Source organism: Meleagris gallopavo, chromosome Z (assembly GCF_905368555.1).
Source record: "Meleagris gallopavo chromosome Z, MGAL_WU_HG_1.1, whole genome shotgun sequence".
Taxonomy (NCBI): Eukaryota; Metazoa; Chordata; class Aves; order Galliformes; family Phasianidae; genus Meleagris; species Meleagris gallopavo.
The window spans coordinates 1226836-1247646 of record NC_139435.1 but is presented as its reverse complement, the minus strand read 5'-3'; the positions used below and the strand labels follow the sequence as shown (position 1 = coordinate 1247646).

The following is a 20811-nucleotide window of genomic DNA, read 5'->3' as shown; positions in this document are numbered from 1 at the left end:
GACCTATTTCAGCCTCAAATAGCTGAGGGGAAGCATAGATCTTGAATTCACTGTCCCTTCTAAAAGACTTTGATATTAATTATTAACCATGTTTACAAGAACCTCATTTTTCCTCTTTAGGTTAAAAGCAATTCAGCAGTACATACAGCATCTGGTCATGACTCTGCATACCAAATCTTCCTGGTAAGAGCAATACACATGCTAGAATTGAAGGTGAAATGGACTTGCAGGACAGCCATCCAACTGCATAACCTCAGGCTTCTTAGGCTGCTAAGGACTCGTGCTCCATAGCTTCTGCTGTTTTATTAAACTGCTTTGACCAACCCTCAGCCAGAGTTCTGCAGTGTTCCCAGCCTCTCCTTTCAAATAAACAAATACCTCCCACCAAAGCACAAAGGTATCTCAAACACAACAGCTTGCAAGCTTAACTTGGGGTAACCCGTACTGTCGAGCTCCCAGCAAGCTTGTCACACCCTCTAAGCCTTCTGTTTAAGTAATGTTACTGCAGTAGTTACAGTTCTACTAAGTCTCCTACTGGTCTCCCAGTGATTGCATCCCACTAATGCCACCCAGTAAAGCCAGCTTAGAGCAAAGCAGTTCCCCTTTCCACAACTATCCCTCACATGGTTGTCAGGCTGAACCTGCAGGCAGCCTGAAAATATATCTATACACACACATAGAGACACAAATACCAACGTACACACGTTCAAATGAGACATTCAAATGTCCCATATAATCCTAGAATAAAACTTTGTAGAAGCAGAAGACATTATCAGAAGGTATCATTTAGCTCCAATATTTGATGTCTGCTACCCACGCAGTACATTTAATTCTCTCATAGTCATTCATATTCCAGCAGTATTTGCAATCCAGTACGTCATGGACTAAGTATCATACACAACACTCCCCTGCAAAACTGAAGAGCAGAGATGGCACCCACAAGTAACAAAGTCTGAACAGACGTCAGTTACACTTCAGAGATGATCTCCACTGAAGGCAGGTTCAACCTTCAAAATCTGCAAACTATCCTTACTGGGGACTTCCTATCTCCAGGACAATCCCACTACTCAGTGAGCAGCCTGAAAGCTGATAGCAATGGACACTGAAAGTCTGAAGCAAGAGCACAGCCCTCGAGTTTGTGCCTGGGAATGTTTGTTAGATGTGTTTCATCCAGCTCTAGTAGAAGTAGAAAGTTCCAGTAAGCCTGAAGCCCCGCTCTGTTGGTTGCCTTTAAGAAGCCCAGCTTTCTGCTCTCAGCAAAACACTTCTGCACCTCCAGGCACACTGCAAGGGAGACCATCAAACCAAAGGTAGGAGGTCACACCAGTCCCAGCTGAGCTTGCACACACTGCTTGCATCCTCACCCACCTGCACTCCTCCTCACTGAGCCCATTCCGAACTGCAGCACACACCAAGGACTGCGAAGCCTTCGTGGAGTCAGAAATGTTATTTCTGTTCATCAGTACACGGCCACACAGAACTTTGGGATGAGAAATGTTCCAAACAAAAAGATCTGACTAAGAAATGAAATCACCTGCTTCTCCCACTGCCTGCTGCCAGATGTACCACAAGGGTCCCCACGTCACAATGTGCCAGGCAGCTGCTCCCAGGGGGAAACTTGTTTGGTAACACACATCCAAAGCTTCAAATGCACTGACAAAGGACTGACAGATCTCAAATTGATGCCAATGCTGCAAAACCAGAAAACGTGAATTCCAGCAGATAAACTGCAGTTTCTCTTAACAGTACAACCTACCGTTTTCTCCTCACTCCTAGGGAAAGGAAAACCCAGCAAGCAAAAAATAATCTGACAATTCAATTTACAGCTTAGTTCTCCAAAGTATTCATTATCTGAAAGCAAGAGACAGCAAAGTGACAAAGCTCCCTTCATACAGATGTTTCTGCCCCTGCCTGATGTGTTATGCACTCATCACATTGCACAGCTCAGGGAACAGTTTGGGGGAAGAATCCCTGCTAAATGAGATTAGTGATGCACAAACACACTACAATGAAAATTTATGCCCCTAAGGGCAGCTGCAAAAAAAAAAAGAATACATCTTTACAACTCTCAGAATTTAAGATATTTTTCTATTTTTAATCAGAAAAAGAATGAAAATATGTTTTTATTTCAAAGCATGTTAAAAAATATCAAAAAAAAAAAAGAGATGCATCAGCCATAACTCAGTGTCTGCCAATGAAAAATGCCATCAAATCTCTGCTATCAGTGCTTCCCCTACCTAAGATCCCCAAGAAACTGCTTCTGCTCATGTTCTTTCCCACACTACTAACTCGTGGTTGCCTCCAAAGCTTTCCTACACCTACATGGGAATGTTCCTTTCCCTAATCCCAGGCAGAGCTGCCCAGATATCAGAATCTCTCCATTTCTTATCCACCCACTCCTTTTCAGACTCCAAAACATCCTCAATTCTGATCTCAAAGAATTTAAGATTACTCATCCGAACTGCCTGCTGTTTTCTCCTGCAGACAAACAAACACAGCATCCTTTTTGTTCCTCCTGTTCTGCAACCTGCCCTAGTGTCCACGCTGTTCTGCAGCATCAGCCTGAAGCAGGCAGCACTGCTGTGATGTGATGTGGTCCCTACAGGTCACACTGAAGCCGAGGAGTCCTGCACAGCAGCAGAAGCAATGCATCCTGACAGATTTGCTGCCAGCAAGGTACACCCTTAAGGGAGCAGGCGAAAGCTGAGGACAACATTATGCCTTCTGCTCCAGTTCATCTCCCGCATATGTTTTCTGTGGGAGTCATTCTCCATATTCCAGGGAGCACAAGCTGCTTCTTCCCATCCCAGCTCCAGGACAGCCCTCCTGCTCACAACTAGACAAGAGATTCCAGGAAACCTTGTTAAGGTAGAATATTTCAGAAATATTTCAGAATATTAAAAGAAACTCAGTGTTTCTTTTAATACAGCATTCTGGGAAAGAACTGTAAAAAAAAAAAAAAGGAAAACGTACCTTTTATAAGTGACACGGAGATGCACAGCTTATGTCATTTCTCAGTGCCATCTCAAGAACCTACAACCCTTTATTTACAATACAGAAGCACCAGCCAGCAGGATCTGTAGCTCCCGAACAAAAAATGACACTGAATGACACAAGTATCCATTAGTAATCAGCATTTGGGGGAAAAAGACAGAAGAAAACACAGGATATAAAGAAATTCTCGCAAAGTTACATTATGGCACTGGGCAGCAAGAAGCAAATACATGTTTGCACACATGATGCACATTTTAAGGCAGCATGCTTTCCACCACTTCTTTCAAAACCCAAAGTCAAAACCATCCTATTTCCAAGCACCAGCCCTTGTATTAGCACTCACTAATTCACATTATTTGTCCCTTCTCTCCTCAGTCACTGTGTGTCACAGGAGGCAAACAGCAAGCAGGAACTCAGAAGGAGCTCTGCTGACAGGACACGGGCCCGACAAACACCCTTTATTAAGAAGGTGATGAAATGTGAGGGCTTTCCTCCACCCTGTAAAGGTAAATAAGCATTGACAGGATCTCCAGCAGCCAGAAATAAGCTTTATTACAAGAGAAAACAGAGAGCTTTCTGAAGCACAGTTGAACAGCCTTAGGCTGCCATGATGTCTGTCCCAGTTCATCTACCTTTTACTTTTCATAAAGGGTGAGTGCAAATGAAGCCACTTGGCAAGCTGTGCAATTACTATCAGGTACAGTAAGCTTCCACTGCAGAGAACACACTTGGAAGAAACATCCATCTTCATTGACAATGGTTCTTCAGCCACCAAACAGCACTTCTTGCTTTTAATACATCCTCTGCGCAAAAAGAAATGTGACTTAATAACCCTGCAAGCCCAACTGTCAGTCATTGGCACACACTGCGAACAGCCTGGGATCTTCCTTTTCATCTGATAAAATCACTGGAAGCATCAAAGCCACCGACCTTCCATATTCACTTGCATTATATACTTTCCTACTGAATTTAACTCAGACTGCCAAGTGCTGGGAAGAGCAGCAAGGAGCTGACAGCCGCTCCAGCTGTGCGCTGTGTGGATTCCAGCCCATGGGGAGCACAAAGTAACGCCTTCCTCAGCTCTTTGCAATGCAAGCAGCAATGACAATTTTTTATTTAAAATCACTGGAGCAATTTCACTGCTTTTTACACAGAAATTAGTAAAATTAGGGATTACACTACACAGTGGCTTTCCATTAGAATGTGGACCCAGGAGACTGTTTGCACCCCTCAGCATTCAAGAAGTGCCTAACACAGGAAAGAGTAATCCTGTACTTCTAAACATCACAGAACAGTTTGAGTGGGAAGGGACCCTTAAAGGCCATCAGGTCCCACTCCCTGCAGTGCACAGGGAGACCCACAGCTCCAGCAGCGCTCAGAGCCCATCCAGCCTGACCTCAGCTGTCTGGAAGGATGGGGCACCACCTCTCTGTGCAGCCTGTGCCAGGGCCTCACCGCACTCTGGGTAAAGAATTTCTTCTTTCTATCCCATCTAAATCCCCCTTCTTTTAGTTTGAAACCATTTCCCCTTGTCCTGTCATCACAGACCCTGTGCCTTTCTTTCCTATTCTTCTTCTTTCCTTCCCCTTTCAATACTGACAGGCTGACCCCAGGTCTCTGCAGAGTCTCCTCCATGCTGAGCACACATCTGTCCTCACAGGGAAGTTCTCTCCATCTGTCCTCACAGGGAAGGTGTTATACCTGCAGCACAGCACCTTACCCCTCAGCACACGCAATGAAAGAAGTCGAATGAAGACAAGAACTGGTATCAGTGAGAGTACGCTTCACAACCTTAACATATTTACCACTCTTACTGGGTATTACCCTTCAGAAGAGAGCAATACGTGGGAAATGACCAGGAAGTTGAGAAAACGCTGCATAGGGTGAACTGCCAGAAGCAGGAAGGAGAACATCAACCCTCTGCTTCCTCATGGGACCCACAGAACCGTGAAGGTTGGAAAATTTCTCCCAACCCCTCCACCACGCCCCCCGGAGCCACATCCCCATGGTTTTTTTCAGCACCCCGAGGGACGGGGACTTCGCCACCTCCGCGCTGCACGGCTCTTCGGAGAACAAATTTTCCCCGGTATCCAACCCGCCCTTCCCCGGTGCGGGCACAGCCGCGCGGCCTGACGCTCCGCCAACAGCGTGCCCCGGAGGCTTTAACGCCGAGGGAGCCTCAGCCGAGCGCCGAGCTCCGCCTCCCGTTAGGGCCCGGGAGCACTGAGGCCGCGCTTACCGTGCGAGGAACCGCCGCTCCAATGGCTGCAACGGACACGCACTCAGCACGCGCCGCGGGGGCGCTGCCCGCCGCCCCCCTCCTCACGCAGGCGCACACGCGCCGCTTGCCCCCCGCCTGCGGCCTTTCCACGTCGCCGGCGCTGCGGCGCTGCGCATGCGCGAGGGTCGCGGCCGCGCGGCACGCCGGGAAATGCAGTCCGCCGGGCGGGAGGACCGCGGGGCACGCCGGGAAGTGTAGTCCGCCTGCTTCTAACGGCTAAATCTGATTTTATGTATATCGTACCAACTTTAAGAGGGCTGCTGTAGTTTTTGATGCCTATTTGATACCCGTGGTATTCGACACCTATAAAATACCCTGTTTTTTGTTCTTAAACGCAGTTTTGTGCAGTTCCTTGCATTGCAGCATAAGATCTCCTGCATCCCTGCCCACCTTCAGGCAGCTTCTTCCTTCCATCTGCTTTTTTAAAGTCATTTTTTGCTCTTGTTTTTTATTCGCAATGCAACAGGACCGTGAACCTAATCTTGAAAAAGAATAGAAACAGATTTGCAATACAAGTCTCTGCCAGGGCTTTCAGTGCCTATTTTGCTTTCCACAGTTTTTTTTGGTCGGCCCTTTCAGTAGATGCTGACTACAAGTCCCATTCTATTTCACATTTCATCTCAAAGTATCTTTTCAGTAGGAAAAACAAAACAAAACTGCATGAACAAAGGAGGAAACAAGATTTCACAGCTCCTTTCTGCAAAATGTGAGGAGCCCAAGCACAGCTCTGGCAGTTTTTTGTCATGCCCACAGTTGTTAGAAGTGAATGCATTACACGGCACGTCTGTGAGAGGTTACAGGAATGCATTATCTTTTATTGCATGAATTGTGCCATAGAATCATAGAACCAGGTTTTCTATCGCAAAAGGTATTGCACAGAGAAAGATGTAAGGGCTTACCCTCCAAGGGTAGTGCAAAAGCTGGTTAAGTAATACAAAATTTACCTCTTAATAGACTGGGTCGTTAAGGGAGATTAAGCAGCATTATGTCTTACATTTTAAATTCTATGATTAAAAGGAATTTTCTATGATTGAACTTATTACAAAAACAACTTGAGCACTGCAGGGTGATTTACACATGCCCTGACTAAATCTGAGCAGCGGTAGGAAGAAACACCCCTCTGCAGAGGCAGCTGACAGCCATCGAGTGAATACTTCACTGGCAGAAGAAATCACAGCTCAAGAACGAGCCAGGACGTCAGTGACAGTCAAGGGGAGCGGGATGCCTCTCAGTACTCCAGTGCACTGCCCTTCTACCTGCAATAATTCTTGAATGAACACAAACACATTAATCAGCTTTTCTTGCTATCATAATACACTCAAGGTACTATCCACAAAATGCCTCTATATAAAAATGTACAGCTGTAAGACTTCTGAGAAAATGATAAGCAGCAATCCCACTTGCTGGAATGGCTAGTTTGGAGTTCTTTGTTTCATTTTGTTTTGTTTTAGTCTTTTAGATAGTCTTTTGGTTTGGCAGAGGGGACAAAGCAGAAACTGTAACTTCTATTCCTATTAAGCACAAAGGCATCATTTTGGGATGCAATTCAGAACCAGAACACATCTTCCCAGGAGGAGGCAGAGCTGGACACGTTGAGATCACTCTCTTTATCCTGCAGTCAGTAGTTTTATGACCACCCTCAGTCTGCTGACTGTATACAGGTTTTCAAAAATTTCATTACTGCTCTAGATGTTTACTCTAAAGAAGACTAAAAACAACCGTATGAAGCAACTGATTGTTAAATAAAGTCCTGCTTTATTACAATTCAAATTACACAAGCATGTTGAAAGAGATTTTAGTCTTCTTTTTTTTTTTTTTTCCTGAAAGATAGACATGTAACATTTGAAATCACTGCAACAGAATGTAAAGCAGCAATTCTCTTGTATCATGTCTTTGTCGATCCTTTTCAGGAAAGAAAAGTAGAAAGTTAAAGAAAAAATGACTGAAAATATCAAATCAAGACTTATTTCTAGTAAGCTAAGTGAACTTTGCACACAGCATTACTCCTTTAGCTCATCCACAAATTTCACATGGCAGGCTCTACTCTTCATAATTTTGACCATAATATTTATATTGCCACAATGTAATTAGGAGTTCTTTAACTAGGCCAAGGTTACAGTTTTCAAGTGGAAGCCTGAAGTACTGCACTCACAGCGAGCAAAACTAAGCAGCAACACATTTAGCTAGACCTATCCACAAACTATTTAATCTAATCTCTAATCATGTCAAATAGATTATAGATGCAAAGTGGCTCCAGTGAGGAAAACAAAGAATAACTTAATATAGTTTTCAAACATTTCATATAAGAAATTTGCTAGCTGCCATTGTAGTGGCAAAAGAGATCCTCTTCTTTAAGTGGTAAGGGGTTTTACTCAGCTGAAATGTGCAAAGAACAAAGTATCAGTGTGAAAAATAGCAATCACCAGTTCATGTTGGACACAAGGAGAATGAAATCCGTAGGAATGAATTCCTCTAATCTGCTTTCTTGTCAGACACTTCTGTTGATCCCTTTGCAGCAATTCCATTTGCAACCCCATTGCTTTCAAACTGCAAATAAAAGACAACACCTTTAGAATGAGATGTCTAAACCGATCTTTATACCCAGGACAGTAATATCTGGTGATGAAAATTACTTTTGTAAGCACAGGCAATGAAGACTCATGCAGGATCTGCCGTAAGAACCAAAGTGATGGAATTTCTTTAGATTTACACATGACGGTTTGGGGTGGAGGATGAGGGCAAAGCTCTCAAAAGCTGTTTTTTTGCTACAAGAGATACACATTAAATGCACAGTTTCAACACATGGAACATTTTATCCCATTATGAGTGACAGAGCTAGCAGAATAATTACTTTTTATAGTCTGTTTCATGCATGACGTACAATTCATTAATCACTTAACTCCCTGCTTTTCCGAAAGAACAGCCTGAGTCCTGTCTTCAAGCTTTTTCAGAACACAGGTGCTGTCCTTCCAAAACCTCCCAGAAGCTGTCTGGAAGAAACTGCTATTTCCAACCAGCTCAGTACTGACAACTCCCTCTCAGAAGTAAATAGCCACAAAAGCTTCTCTGAAAACACCTGGCTTCTATGGTGCCCACTGCTGCTCTATCTAGAGATTCCCTCACTAGCTAAGCACATTATCTTACCTTGTAAGTTCCAGATTCATACCCCTTATCTCTCTGTGAGGCTGAAGGTGCCTGTAGATTTCCAGCACTGCCTCCTTGGCCTTGTTTGGTGGCTGTTTCTTGCACAGCTCTCTTGGACCACACACGCTTAATGAAAGGAGCAATAACAGGATAGATGTAGGGCTCAAGGAATTTCTTGTAGACCCAAAGAAGAACCGGAATGACAATACAAGGGATGCACACCATGGCTTCCTCTCCTGTGACAAAGCTGAAAAGCAAAAACGTTTACAGTTTTTTGTGTGCTTCAAGTTAAGAAAACACAAAGTCTTACGAGAGGACTGCAGTTAATGTTTAAAGAAAAAAAGATTTCTTAAAGATAGATTTTTAAAGTTCTAAGATGTTATTCCCTAAGCTGAGAGCAGCTGTACGTTCCAATGCTATAAAATCCTCAGGGACAAAAAGGTGTCAACACTCTTGACATTTTGGTAGTAATCTTTGTTAAATCATCATCTCCACAGCTCAAAGTCAGAAAAATGCATTCAGAAAATCAAACAAACAAACAAAACAAAACAAAAACAGGATCTGAGGAGAATATGTGCTGCTTTCTTCCACCTGCACTGGACTGGGACTCACTTTATCTCACACCAATTCAGTACAATTTGCCAAGCTACTACAAAATTAAGAATCCCTTTTTCCCAAAACCTGTGATTTTGGGAGTTACTTTCAAAAATAGCAGCCCAAAGCCTGCAATGAACAAAGCAGAAAAGCAAAAACCAAAGTGCAAGAGCAGAAAGCCAAACTAGGAGAGGAACTGCTTAAGTAGAATGAGAACTGTCCCTTTCTGTGGTGGTAAGGTATCAGTTACACTATGCTCAGCTGCATAGTACAACACTAACCTTCACATTTCTCTTTCTTGGATGCTAACACCTGAATTCTTACATTACAACACACAACAAAAGCTTTCCACAGTCCTTCCACGAAGCTGCATACCCTCACCTGGGACAACCATTACTCTTTTCAAATTATCCCAGTGTAGCCCTAGGCAGGTCATGTGAAATAGCAAATCAGCTTCCAGTTGATAGCTTCCTATGACAGTTCTGCCCTCTTCCAGTGTAACAGTACAGGAGCTGACTGCCTCTAAAGCCAGATGGGAATCTTACACTGGAAAAATATGCATGAGGCAACCCACCAAAGCCATCTGAATAGACTTATGTATTCCATGCCTGACTCTGGATATCAAATCTTCTGAGAAACCATGAGGAATTATCCACCTGCTTAAGAATGATGGAAACAACAGGCCGCCTTCCCCAGGCAACACCAAGTGTCTGTGCAGTCACTGTGCATGCAGACAAATGATAGCACTGTCAGATGCAGAAGAAAGCCACAGAAACTAAAACAGCCCTAAAATGGTTTCAAAGTTTATTCTGTGCTTCCATAATGCCTTCATTTTTAGGAAAAAATAATGAAGTGGCAGAGGGTGAAATTGTAATAGCAAGCTTACTACTCCGTCAAATATGCTTTTGTTTGTCTCTAAGCTGCCCACATGCGAGTGAGCAGAAAGAACAAGCATGACATTGCACATTTAAATGCATTTGGTCTTTGTTTCTCCATTTTAACTCCTTTTTCTCCTTTTAACTCCATTATTATTGAACTTTTCTTATGGAACCAAAACAGAACAAACAAACAAGAACGATATGCGAACAGAAGAGGTTTATCTCCCGCAAAAAGGACAAGCTGCTCCGGAAGGACTGGCTCGTGCAACACTGCCCTGCGCTGTGTCACTACTGGCCTTCAGGGCTAGAATCTGCCCGGTTCCGTTAAATGGCTGAGCCGCCGCCGGCTGCGTTTTCCCTCGGGGCACGAACACGACAGCCGGAGAGCCCCAGAACAAGCGAAGTTCGGCTCTAGTAGACGCTGAAACAAAAAGCTCCCACCTCCGGCACGGATTTCACCCGGCCGGAGGGATGAGGGGCCCGCGGAACAGCAGCCGCAGGGACCTCGGGCGGGCCGACAGCAAAACCCGAAGGGACGCTGCGCTTACCTCAGCCACCCTGCTGCAGCCGCACCGGAAGTAATCCGCCCTCCTGCTTCCGGCGGATGCGCGTGATGGCTCCACCCAATCAGAACGGAGTAAGCGCCACGTGGCCCCAAGCCACGGAAGTGACGTATAGTGCTAGCGTCACCATGGGCGGGACTTCCTGCTGTAGAACGCTCCCCCACGCCAGCTCGGCGCTTTCCGCCGTCAGCGAGGATCCGCCCCAGAAGGACACGCCGAGCGCTGGAACATCCCTCAAACACTACACAAACCCACACAAGACGTTTACAATTTTTAACTTTATTTATGTACATCTGCTGTGTCTGATTTACTCCCGAGCCATCAGTTTTTGCTTCTTCAGCTTCTTCTGGGATATCTGAAAAACAAAGAAGGAAACAGTGGTAAGGTGTGCCTTCACACATCAGCCTTCAAAACTCAGTGCTTGCCCTCACACCCCCCTTCTCTGCATCCATCCATGTTTACACACACGCACCGTGAATGCTGTAACTCCTTCAGAAGGCAGCAGCAATAAATTCTCTGCAATATGCACACCAAGGTAAGTGTTTCTAAGTTATCATTGCTGTCTTTAAATTAACATCGAGGTTGCTCAGAAATGACATTTTTTTTCATGAGTATTCCAAAGGTGTCCTAAGATAAGACATCACAGCAACCCTTCTGCCTGAACACATTTTCCTAGAGACATTAAGAAATGAGAAGACATTGAGTACATGATGTCTTTTTACCTTTTTCTTTTGAGCAACTTCTTCTTCTGGCTTGGGGACGATTTGCTCCTTCTCAGTGAGGATCATCTCGATGTGGCAGGGGGAGCTCATGTAGGGGTTGATCCTCCCGTGAGCTCTGTAGGTGCGCCGGCGCATTTTGGGAGCCTTGTTCACCTGGATGTGCTCAATCACCAGAGAATCCACATCGAGACCCTGGGGGGGATAAAATTAAAACACTGTGCCTCACTTCTCCCTGCAATAATCTCTGCAGCAGACAAACAAGAATAACCACCCCCCTGCAACACATTATACGGATTTCAGTAAGAGTATTTTACCTAGCAAGGACAAAGTATAATCAGAAAAACAGAATACCCTTCTGCACATCACAATGAAGCTACCTCATGCTGATGGCTCAGAAAAAAAATTATTATTCCATGGTTATTCCTAAGGTGTCCTATGATAGTCATCATCACCATCAAAACTGCCAAATAAAGCACTGAACATATAGCAAAGATACAAGCTGAGCCTGAGTCTATAGGCCTTGTTTTCTGTGGATTTTAAGAGATGAACTACTTAGAATAAGCATGCATCAGATAACTTTCCATGAACTACCTGAAGAAAAGTATCACTCACTGCAATTTAACACAGCACAATTCAAACAAACAATAAACTAAATCTTCTATGCCATGCTACAGAGCAGATCCTCATTTTTTTGTTTGAGCCACTGAGCTCAGGAGCACGGTGTCACAGGAACAGATTTCAGTTAGTAATATTACCCAGCCTACCTTGAGCTCAGCATTGCTCTCTGCATTTTTGAGCATGTGCAGCAGGAACTCCGCGCTCTTCTTGGGCCAGCGCCCCTGAGTCCAGCCCCACTGCTTGGCCTATGAGGAAAAAAAAGAGTTCTGGTTTGGTTCTGGTACCTGACCTGTCCGTGCCAATAACTTCCTGTCACATGCCCTTTTAGTAAGATTGCTCAGAATACAAGTTTCTTTTCATGTTGAATCCAAAGGTGTCCTAAGAAAGTCATCACAGCAATCTCAATCAACAGTTCTCCCACTCACATTTTCACAGATTATCACCAACGACTCATCCTCCCCATACAAGTCTGACTGTCACCTTTTATTTCCACTGTGAAGAAGCATACCCAAAGCACTCATCCCACATTTTCCTATCTCCATCCTCACCTGGGCACATCGACCAACTCCTCCATTGTAGCGACGGAAGGGAACACACTGCTTCTTCAGGGTCACATCCTTCAGGTACTTGGTGGCCTTGCGGATGTGCATGCCCTTGATGGCCTGGGCAGTCTCACGAGTGTTCTAAAACGCACAGTGATAGCTCCCTTTAATGCTTCTTCCCAAATTACAACAGGAGTTATGACAAGACAAGGGAAAATGGTTTCATGATAAAACAGAAGAGAGTTAAACTGGATGTAAGAAAGAAGTTCTTTGCAATAAGAGCAGTGAAGCACCAGTACAGGCTGCCCAGAGGTGGTGGGTGCGTTGCTGTTGCAGGTGCCTGTTTGATCACGTGGCCTTTAAGGTCCCTTTCAAATCAAACCATTCTAAGATTCTGTGATTTAAAACCACTTGTCCCCTGACCCTCTTTCTTGGAGCAACCATCTTTCCCTTTGACAGTTTCCTTTCTGCCATAAATTCAGTCCAAAAGAAACACTCAAAACAAAACAAACCCACAAACAAAACAAAAATAACTTTACTTTCCTTCACTATCTAGAATTCTTAGTCTGAACTCTACTACTGAGCTTGCAGCTAGCTCCATCATACCTTCTTTGTTTTTTTACCCCATGGCTACAGCTTCTCAATCAGAAACATGAGTGCTTATACTTATCACAGCACCCTTTTTGGCCACTATTCCAAAAAACAGGAACCTGAGTGATCGATGCATGTTAAACTGTAATCAGGCTGAGGGAGCTGGGCTTGTTCAGCCTGGAGAAAAGAAGGCTGCAGGGTGAACCTCACTGCAGCCTTTCAGTACCTAAAGGGAGCCTGCAGACAGCAGGGGAACCAACTCTTGGAAAGGGGAGATAACTGCAGGACAAGGGGAAATGGTTTGAAGTTGAGGGAGGGAAGATTGAGGTTGGATGTCAGGGGGAAGTTCTTTACAGAGAGTGGTGAGGTGCTGGAACAGCTGCCCAGAGAGGCTGTGGATGCCCCGTCCATCCCTGGAGGTGTTCAAGGCCAGGTTGGATGGGGCCCAGGGTAGCCTGGGCTGGTCTTAAATGTGGAGGTTGGTGGTCCTGCATGTGGCAGGGGGTTGGAGATTCATGATCCTTGATGTCCCTTCCAACCCTGGCCATTCTGTGATTCTGTGTCTGATATGGAATCTCACAGAAAGCTCTAACAAGAATACAGCTACAAATACAAGCTAGAAAACCTAATGCTAATATAAATAAGGGAATTAAAAAGAGGAAAAGAGGCAAAGAATTAAAAACAGCAATGATAAGGTATCAGTGCTTTAGGCGCTCCGCATTCAGTGTGCTGTTGTTAAAAGACAGCAAAGTCAACACCTCTGGAACATTACAATGATGTGGAGTCACACAGGCCATAACCTACATCAACCACACTAAAAAAAGCCGTTTCTTTCAAAAATGAACATCATACCCGCACCACGTACCTTGAAGTGCACACGCAAGTTGGAGCCCCTGGACTTGCATGCTGCAAAAAGAAAAGGCAAAAGGCATGAGACGGACACCCCGCTGCAGCCCTATGGAAATGCACACGGAGCAGCACTCACACTTGGTGGGGTTCTCCGGATCCAGCGAGTAGCGCACCATCTTTGGAGCTCAGCTGCAGGAAAAAAAAGGTGACAAACACCGTAAGGCAGGCAAAAGGCGAACTGTGCACCTTACCGCTGAGCCCGGCTCCGAGGAGCTGCTCAGAGGTCACATTTCTTTTCATAACTCAATTCAAAGGTGTCCTAAGAGAGTCATCACCGCAGCCAAGGCCCTCTGCGGCCCCACGGCCCTCTGCGGCCCCGCGGTCCCCCCGCCATCGCCAACCCCACCAGTACCGAGGGCACCGAACGACCCCACATCCCTCCACGCCTCCCCATGGCATCCCCCGGCGGGATGGGGCGGGATGAGACCGGATTGCAGCAGCCCCCCAGTCCGCCACAGCTGCCCACCTCGGAGCGGCGGCGGAAGAGGAAGGGCGGGACCGGGAGAGGGCGGGGAGTGCCTCAGCTCTCGCGAGAGTTCGGGGGGAGGGGAGGGCGGGACCGATGGGGGGGGTGGATAAGATGTAAGAAGGCGCGTGGCGCTCCCTGCTTCAGGGTTGGGAGTGGAGGTCCGACTACGAGAGGATCTGTCTTCTCGTGGAGCTCCACAGCTCGGCCTGAGATGTCAAAATAAAACGATGAAAGCTTTGTTGCCAAAGATACCCCTCCTAAGTGCAAAGTGTGATTGATCCCAATGGCTAATTGAGATGGTCAAATCACAGAATGGCTGTCAAACACTTGGGTGTCAGTCAAAAAGAACTTGTGACTGTTAGCGTCATGTCACCAGTGCATGCGGTAATGCCGCACTTTCTCACTGTGCCAGAAGGACAGAACGTAGTCCCCAACATAACTCTCGCTTTCCCTGATGAAGGAGCCATCAGGGGCCTCCATCTTGGCACAGCGCTCCGTCAGCAGCCGCTCAGCAATGTGCTGCTCACCGTGCCCTGCCCCCAGCTTGCCATGGAACCATTCCCGCGCGAGATGCAGCTCCATGTTGGCGCTCACCTCCTGCGCAGGTCGGCTCCTCTGTCAGCTCCCAGTCGGGGCAATGTAAAGCGGGTTCCATGTATAATCGATGGGTTCTTCTGTCAATTGGCAATCCGTCTTCTCCTTTGTCACACACGAACCCATAGCTCCTTGCCACTCGCCTCCACTAAGCCACCTCAGTTTTGGCAGCGCTTGCCAATGGTCTTTATAGCATCTGCTGACACCCATGCCAGGTGTACAAGCTAGACGTCTCATGATCATGTCAAGAGGGTCTGTCTGGCATGAATAGTTACAACCTTTAACCTGTTTATACCTCTGAAGGTCTTTTGCTAGTCTGAGCAAGAATATTTTTTCCCGATAGAATACAGGTAAAAGGAGTTGAAGTAAGGGACCCAGACAAATTAAATGAGGGGGGCTTGGAAAGTATCTAGAAACAGGGATTGTAATGAAAGAAAGAAATTGAGAAGTATAGTAGGCCTTGAAGGACCCAGGATGAGTTTTGCCCCAGTTGACTGAATGCAGTTCACAAGAAAGTGGGAGTTATTTCAAAATTTCCCTCTTCCCGAATGGAGTAATCTAGCAAAAGAATTTGCTAGGTTCAAGAAAAAGGGGGGATTGAGTTAGGGGATGAAGGGTAAACAAAGGGTTTGATTCCGCAAATCAATCCACCCTCACAAACAGCCGTTCCTCCTCCTGTTTATACGCTCCCTTCAAGTACTGAAAGGCCACATGAGGTCTCCCTGGAGCTTCCCTTCTCCAAGCCAAACAAGCCCAGTTCCCTCAACCTTTCCTCACAGGAGAGCTGCTCCAGCCCTCTGATCTCCTTAAAGAGATTTGTGGGTAGTTTGTGTCACTATATTTTATGAGATGTGTGACTGGAGGAATTATGAAGTAGCCATGGCAGATTTCTTTCTGTGCAGGAAAGACGGTTGTTGGGGCCAAGAAAGCCACGGTGAAACATCAGCTCAAGGCCAGCGCTGTTTGCAGCCATGAAGCCAGCAGCAAGTCCAAATGCTGCAGCTAGGTGGCAATCCAGGATGAGGATAAAGAGTATCCAGGAGATACTTCTTTATTTCTTAGGAAAGATAGCGGTGTTAAAAACTGAAGCAGTGTTAAAAATAGGTAAGTCAAAGATTTACTTATTAACAGAAAAGATGTTTGTCATTTTAGACTGCTTTGGGAAATTGAGTATCTCCTGAAGGTTGTACCTAGTTACAACAAAACGACCAGCAAGAAAAGCTTGAGTGGGGAAAACACCTGCATGGCCATTAGTCTGTGTCCAGACACCTCGTGGTGTGAGAAAGGTCCAACTCTGCATTTAGAGGAAGCAGAGCAGATCAAGAACTGCTGTCCATATAAAATGACTGCTGAGCTATTTCTAGATCTCTTGTTTGGTGCTAATAAACCCCAAAGCTTTGAAGCTAGGATTTCACCCAGATGGGAAGAGGAAAATATTTGAACTATCACAAATATTTACATGGATGGAAACTGTAGAGCTGTAATTGTAACTGCAGCTTTCCATTCACCTGCCTTAAAAGGTGCCTTTCCCTTTGCTGTCAAAGGGGAAGCTTGTCTGCATGTCTCTAAGCAACTTATCAAGCACCAGCCTACAATAAGGGAAAACTTACAGCACTGCTGGAACACATGCAGATATTAGCCGTTTGTTTTATACACAAGGTCCTTGTGAGTGGGAAGGGAGGGAGGAGGGAAGAAAGGGAGAAAGAAAGGGGAGAAAGAAGGAAGGAGGGAAGGAAGGGGGAAAGAAGGAAGGAAGGGGGGAAGGAAGGGGGGAAAGAAGGAAGGAAGGGGGGAAGAAAGGGAAGGAAGGGGGGAAGAAAGGGGGGAAAGAAGGAAGGAAGGGGGGAAGGGAAGGAAGGGAGGAAGAAAGGAAGGGGGGAAGGAAGGAAGGAAGGGGGGAAGGAAGGAAGGGGGGAAGGAAGGAAGGAAGGGGGGAAGGAAGAAAGGAAGGGGGGAAGAAAGGAAGGGGGGAAGGAAGGAAGGAAGGAAGGAAGGAAGGAAGGAAGGAAGGAAGGAAGGAAGGAAGGAAGGAAGGGAGGAAGGAAGGAAGGAAGGAAGGAAGGAAGGAAGGAAGGAAGGAAGGAAGGAAGGAAGGAAACATTTAGTAGCTCATGCTCTCGAGAACATGCTTGTTTTTGGTGTGGAATGGTTTTCACCAGTTAGCACTTCCATCCATGGAATCAGAAGCTGCTCAGCACCTCAGTGCACACAACCACGGTGGTAATGTGAAGGAGGATCTGCACTGTCAAAACACACATAACAACATGCCTCAGTGGTGTATTAATGGAGAAAAATAAACAGACATGAGAAAGCGTTCTCTCTGGGGTCCCATGACTTTGAGGAGCAATGCAAATGGAAAAAATAAAATAAAGCCTCAGAGATTAGTTCCAATGCTTTCTTGCAGATTCAGTTTTGTGTGGAATGATAATATTTCCAGATGTAATCAAAGTGAGCAAAAATTAAGCACTTAAGTCCAAAATCATGTTCCTTGAAACTCCTGAATTGGGAGCAGCTGTCTCCTAATCCTCCTGGAACTGAAACCCCATAGGATTTAACCTTAAACTCCCCCTGGTGCCATCCCTCTCAGCTCTCCCGTTTATACCACCCAGCCCTGGGGACTCAGCCTTGCTCAGGAGGTGTTCAGTGCACAGATCCAACTGTTCCTCTGCTTTGTGCTTTGGAAGCATTCCACCGGGAAGGTCAGCTGCAGAGCGGAGTAGAGCCCAGCAGCCACGGAGCATTTCCAGGATGTGAGAGACCCACATTGGGTTGCCTTCCCTTGAGAGGATTCAAAGCCGTGTCCTAACCACGAGGCTCTTGCATGAAACAAATGCTCTCTCCTGTCCTGCTGCAGGTCTTCAGCAATGTGATGCGTTGGCTTCACACCTCTTGTGTGGCACCCACTGACCTGCCATGGAGCAGCCGGCAGAGAGCACGTGGGTACAACGGTGTAATATCACAGAAATCCCACTGTGGAGTTAGCTGTGAATAAACAAGCAGCCTTATCAGCCCTACAGGAACTACCAAGCCAAATGTCATCCTAATCAACAATCTCTCACCTCCCATATCAGCCACATCCCTTCTGGCCAAAGGGGGAGGTGAGCTCCAAGACTGGCAGAGTTGGAGCCAGAGATATGGCACTGCCGTGCCAAACAGATTGCTTCCAGCCAGGGGACATGCCAAATTACCAAATAGTGCAGGAGAGGCTTTGCTAACAGCCCTGTGACAGATTGCTCCATGGGGGCTGATTGGTTGAGCTTAACTCCAGCTCACTAAAACCCACCATGTGCCCCTGTGCCGTAAGAGGGTTTTCTGACCTGTTCTTTGCACAGAAATGGAAGCTAATTCCTCAGACTTGTAACCTTCTTGGCATTTCTTTTACAGCTGCAGATTTTGGTGTTGAAGGGTTATGTGGAGATGTTAGCTGTCGTTCACAAAATTATGTACAATTGGGTTGCTGAATGGTTAAGCAGAAAAACCTGAAGACAAAATTGAAAGCAGCCTGAATGCTGGAACTGGAGACATGGAAAACTTTCCAGTCTTTCTCGACTGCCTGCACCTTTTTCCTCCTGGCCAGCCCCTGGATAAACAATTTCCTCTTCCCATCTCACCTATATCTCCCCTCTTGGAGTTTTAAACAATTCCACCTTGTCCTATCACTCTCAGACTCAGTAATAATGTCCAGAACATTTGCTTACTGAGGAGCAGGAGCTGTGGTCATGTAAATGAAAGCAAATGCATCTCCACAGCATGGCCTTACCGCCATCAGGAGGACAACCCCGTGCAGCAGGACTTTGTTCTGCAGCAGTTACAGTGTCCATCTTATTTGTAGATGTCAGTTTCAAAGATTTCAAAGAAGAGATGATTCAATGGGAGGCCAAAAGTTCCTTAAACAGAAACCTCTTTATGAAGACAGCTCAGCTGCACCGTCTGCTTATTTCTGCCGTGTATACACCGTGCCCAGTTCAGGGGTGAGGAAACAGTGGAGCATGGTGTCATGACAGCAGAATGCCTGTCTCCACCGTCACTGCTGCTGAAGTGTGACGCAGTGGCCTCTGTCCCTGTACTGCTGGTGATGGGCCATGAGCGTGGCCAAGACACACACAGCAATCAATGACACTGTACCAATCAGTGACACTGTCAGGCTCAGCAATTGTTGGCGTATTGTCCCAGAGAAATGAGTTCATCCACCCTTTGCAAGCCCAGAGAGGGGAATCACAAGGAAAGCAAACTCCAACGTGATGGAATAACGTTGTTGTTGAAGGTGGTGTTTGTTCAGTGCGTCCCTTGCCAGCAAAGCGTTTACGCATGTTGTTTGGGGCTGTGACTGCTTGTTTTTGGCTTTAATTTAATATCCCTGAAATCAGCAAGATTGCCCACAGGCTGTGCCCGAAGTTGTGGCATAAATTAAAATAGGGAAAATTCTGTTTGAACATGAGAGAATATATATACATATTTTTTTTCAACGGGGATAGTAGAACACTGGAACAGGTAGCCTGGAGAGGCTGAGAAGCCTCCATCCTTGCAGATACCCAAAGAACAACTGAATCGTGTCCTGGGTGATCAGCTATACTGACCCTATTTGAGCAGGGGAGCTCCTCTGGGCCATGCCCACTTTCAACCTCAGCTTTCTGTGATCTCTGAGTCCTGTTCAGCACTTCTGAAGCTGTGTATTCTGTACAGCCTCCAACTCCATCCATTCTTGCATCTTCTATCTGCTCTTTGGTTGCTTCTCCCAACCAACGTATTCTCCTCTGTTCTCTGCTCATTCTCTTTCATACAGAGCTCCTCTGGACCAGCTGATGGACAACAGCTGAGTCTTTTTTTTGGGCAGCACCAGGGCAGGAGCTGCCCTCACAAGCAGGACTCATATTTGTCACCCATCCCTGCAGCCTTCTCCATTCTGACCTAGGGTAAGATCCACCCAAGCCCTCGGAGGGGAGGATGGATGTTACCTCCACAACAGTTTCAGACAGCAGGCAGATTCATGCTCAGAGCTGCTGCCTTAAACCTGTCTTCCCTTCTCCCCAAACCCTGATAATGTCCTCAGCAACCCCTCCAGCATCCCCAGTTATCATGTTGATGTGTATTTCTGCATTCCTTCCTTCTCATTCATATTGCCACAGATTTCCCAACTTTCTGCTCTGACAACAGCACTGTTTTCCTTCCTGCAATGCTCAGCTATCCCCACTTTGATCCTAAATGTCACATCTGAGCTATTCCTCCCTCCTCAATTCCAGCCCCTGCTTCCCCCTCCCCTTTTCCACCACTCATGCCTCATGCCCATTCATTCACAGCCTTCCCTATCTGTCCATGCTCCCTAATCTCACAGCTGAGCCGCCCTCCCCCTCCATCCTTTCCAAGTGAGTTTTTCTCCATGGCCTCATCACACGCTGCTGCTTGGGAAGGTCATATGATGGGTCAGAAGCACAGAGCATGGCAGTGGCAGGCAGCCTGGATAGCATATCTCAGTCCCACCACCCTGTGACTCCATCAGGCTGGAGGCACAGCCCCTGTTTTGGCTATGGCTTTGTCTGTCTGCTGGCCTTGGGCCGGGGTGGATATCATCAATACATTACAGTCAGGAGCACCAAGACAAAGCACGATGGAGTGCCCTGAGCTTTTCTTAATTAATTACAGAGCCATTCATTTTTCCTAATAAGATCCACATGCTCCACAAACATAATAAATGGGAGAAGTTGGGCAATTAGGAGTAAACGGCTGGAGGGGGAAGCAGAGCCCTGTGGCGAGCAGCACATGCAAGGACATCTCATTCATCCCTGCATTCCTATTGCACATGGACATCTCATTCATCCCCTATTGCACATGCTGCAAAAGCATGGGGTAGGTGCTGTTAACTTTTCATTGATGAGTAATACTGGGCTTGAGGATGGGTTCTTACAGCAAAATGT

The 20811-nt window shown here is 46.2% G+C and overlaps 3 protein-coding genes and 4 non-coding genes across 10 annotated transcripts in view; all 7 read right to left on the bottom strand.

Moving 5' to 3' along the window:
• The window catches only part of DYM (dymeclin), a 151389-nt gene extending 145978 nt beyond the window's left edge, over nt 1-5411 (bottom strand). Inside the window, exon 1 of the mRNA XM_085212991.1 lies at nt 5234-5411. The gene's annotated coding sequence lies outside the window, so the exon portion shown is untranslated. The remainder of the gene's footprint in view (nt 1-5233) is intronic.
• A 658-nt stretch (nt 5412-6069) lies between these two features.
• Nucleotides 6070-10579, bottom strand: CZH18orf32 (chromosome Z C18orf32 homolog). Of its 4 annotated transcripts, XR_014880464.1 has the most exons (5): nt 10440-10579; nt 8420-8666; nt 7909-8040; nt 7699-7822; nt 6070-6542 (listed from the first exon to the last, which is right to left on the bottom strand). XR_014880464.1 is itself a non-coding variant. In XM_085213467.1 (4 exons), exons 2-3 carry the CDS (start codon nt 8642-8644, stop codon nt 7748-7750), a joined length of 300 nt encoding a protein of 99 aa, XP_085069593.1. In that variant the 5' UTR covers nt 8645-8666; nt 10440-10578; the 3' UTR covers nt 6070-6542; nt 7699-7747. The 4 variants fall into 4 exon arrangements, 2 of the variants coding, with proteins under 2 accessions (XP_085069593.1, XP_010715202.1); XM_085213467.1 differs by lacking the exon at nt 7909-8040 and having other exon boundaries at nt 10440-10578; XR_004160867.2 differs by lacking the exon at nt 6070-6542 and having other exon boundaries at nt 7011-7822.
• Nucleotides 10580-10717: 138 nt separating this feature from the next.
• RPL17 (ribosomal protein L17) lies at nt 10718-14368 on the bottom strand. Its single transcript, XM_085213468.1, has 7 exons — nt 14303-14368; nt 13913-13965; nt 13793-13833; nt 12343-12477; nt 11941-12039; nt 11177-11368; nt 10718-10809 (listed from the first exon to the last, which is right to left on the bottom strand). Exons 2-7 carry the CDS (start codon nt 13950-13952, stop codon nt 10762-10764), a joined length of 555 nt encoding a protein of 184 aa, XP_085069594.1. The 5' UTR covers nt 13953-13965; nt 14303-14368; the 3' UTR covers nt 10718-10761.
• Nucleotides 11036-11103, bottom strand: LOC116217563 (small nucleolar RNA SNORD58). Its single transcript, XR_004162257.1, has one exon. It is a non-coding gene; the product is annotated as a small nucleolar RNA SNORD58 (small nucleolar RNA).
• LOC116217565 (small nucleolar RNA SNORD58) lies at nt 11563-11630 on the bottom strand. Its single transcript, XR_004162259.1, has one exon. It is a non-coding gene; the product is annotated as a small nucleolar RNA SNORD58 (small nucleolar RNA).
• LOC116217562 (small nucleolar RNA SNORD58) lies at nt 12127-12193 on the bottom strand. The gene has a single exon (XR_004162256.1). It is a non-coding gene; the product is annotated as a small nucleolar RNA SNORD58 (small nucleolar RNA).
• LOC116217708 (small nucleolar RNA SNORD58) lies at nt 14049-14116 on the bottom strand. The gene has a single exon (XR_004162393.1). It is a non-coding gene; the product is annotated as a small nucleolar RNA SNORD58 (small nucleolar RNA).
• Nucleotides 14369-20811: the final 6443 nt, after the last annotated feature.